Source organism: Lipotes vexillifer, unplaced genomic scaffold (genome assembly GCF_000442215.2).
Source record: "Lipotes vexillifer unplaced genomic scaffold, Lipotes_vexillifer_v1.1 scaffold570, whole genome shotgun sequence".
Lineage (NCBI taxonomy): Eukaryota > Metazoa > Chordata > Mammalia > Artiodactyla > Lipotidae > Lipotes > Lipotes vexillifer.
This window is the reverse complement of record NW_006777801.1, coordinates 3,767,079-3,768,446: the sequence shown is the minus strand read 5'-3', so window position 1 is coordinate 3,768,446 and position 1,368 is coordinate 3,767,079. Positions and strand designations below refer to the sequence as shown.

The 1,368-nt window shown below is 61.8% G+C and overlaps 1 protein-coding gene across 3 annotated transcripts in view; it reads left to right on the top strand.

Moving 5' to 3' along the window:
- Positions 1-1,368, top strand: part of RCOR3 (REST corepressor 3) — a 51,335-nt gene that overhangs the window by 405 nt on the left and 49,562 nt on the right. For all 3 annotated transcript variants that reach the window (XM_007451324.1, XM_007451326.1, XM_007451325.1), the window contains exon 2: positions 345-401. In XM_007451324.1, coding sequence (XP_007451386.1) covers positions 345-401 — 57 coding nt within the window. The remainder of the gene's footprint in view (positions 1-344; positions 402-1,368) is intronic.

The window sequence follows — 1,368 nt, the reverse complement described above, 5'->3', positions numbered from 1 at the left end:
CCCCTCCCCCAGCCCCCTCCCCTCGCCGCGCTCCCGCCCTCTCTCCCCTCGGAGCCCGGGCGCTGCGGTAGCCTCGAACTCCCGGTGCAGTGCAGCAGCACCCGCCGCGACCCCCGTCCCTCCGCCCTCGCCCAATCCTCCGCCCTCGCCCCCCCCAGCTCCCCGCCCCCATCCGCTGCCATCTCCCGGAGTGCCCGGAGTTAATATCTTCCCATCCACCCGCCGCTTGTTTCCTCCCTTCAGCAATTTTCATATTTTATTAAGTGTCTCTTCCTTTTTCTTTTTTCTTTCTTTTTCTCCCCCCACGCCTTTTTCTTTTTTTCTTTTTTGACCTTGCTTTGCAGATGTTGGGATGAGAGTCGGAGCTGAATACCAAGCTCGGATCCCTGAATTTGATCCAGGTAGATCTGTTTGCTTAAGCAAAATCCTGTCTCCCCTTTTCTGGGATTGGTTTAGGGTGGAAGGGGTAGAGGGCGGGCGGGTGGGGTTGGGGTCCGGGTGTGCGGTTGGGAGGAGATGCGGGGCTGGGATGGACAGGCATCTTTGGCGGGGAGGCTGTCACGCTTGGCAGGGCTGTGACACAGGGCGTGTGGGCAGATGTGTGCATTGCAAGGTTAACATGGTTCCTTTGGAGGCCACTTGCCCGCTGGTGGCATCACCTCTCTACCGCTTGAGCCCGGGGTGAACGGAGGAAGACGGCCCCTCGGAGGATTCGGGGGTCGGAGGCCGGGGGTGGAGCGGCTGCGGGGCCGAGAGCTAGAGGAGAGGGTGTGCGGGCTGTGTGTGGAAGAACCATGCAAATGTCAGTTGCCACACCACCGGCCCCCGGGAGCGGAGGCCCGCGCTCTGCCAGGGCGGCGATCCCCGGGCTGCTGTCACCGGCCGAAGCCGAGGGCGAGCCCTGCCCGACCCGCGCACACACGGGATTTTCTTTTTTCTTTCTTTTTGGCTAGGTGGTGTAGCTTTGGTGGCGACAGCTTTGCGGAGTGTAGGAGCCGCGGAGCGAATAGGATTGGGGGAAGAGGGTGGGAAGAAGCCAGAGGCACACCTCGCTCCAGAGCCAGCCCTGGGAAGTCAGACCACAGGACAGTGACTGCAGCTGCCAAGGAGACATTTTCTCCCCTAGCAGCCAGGTTCCAGCGTCCTCTGCCAACCCAGCTTGCGGGCTCCCTGTCTACTTTTCTCCAAACAGGCTCTCTGGCGGTCACGGGATTTCAGCCTGGACGGGGATTGGGCGAGAGTTCCGCATATGGAGGCGCCCTTGTTGGAGCCTCTCGGAGTGGAGCGTGTTTCCTTCTCCCCCGAGCCCACCACAGACCCTCTTCAGTACAGGCTTTGGGCAGACTTGGAAGGGGCTTCCCCACCCCC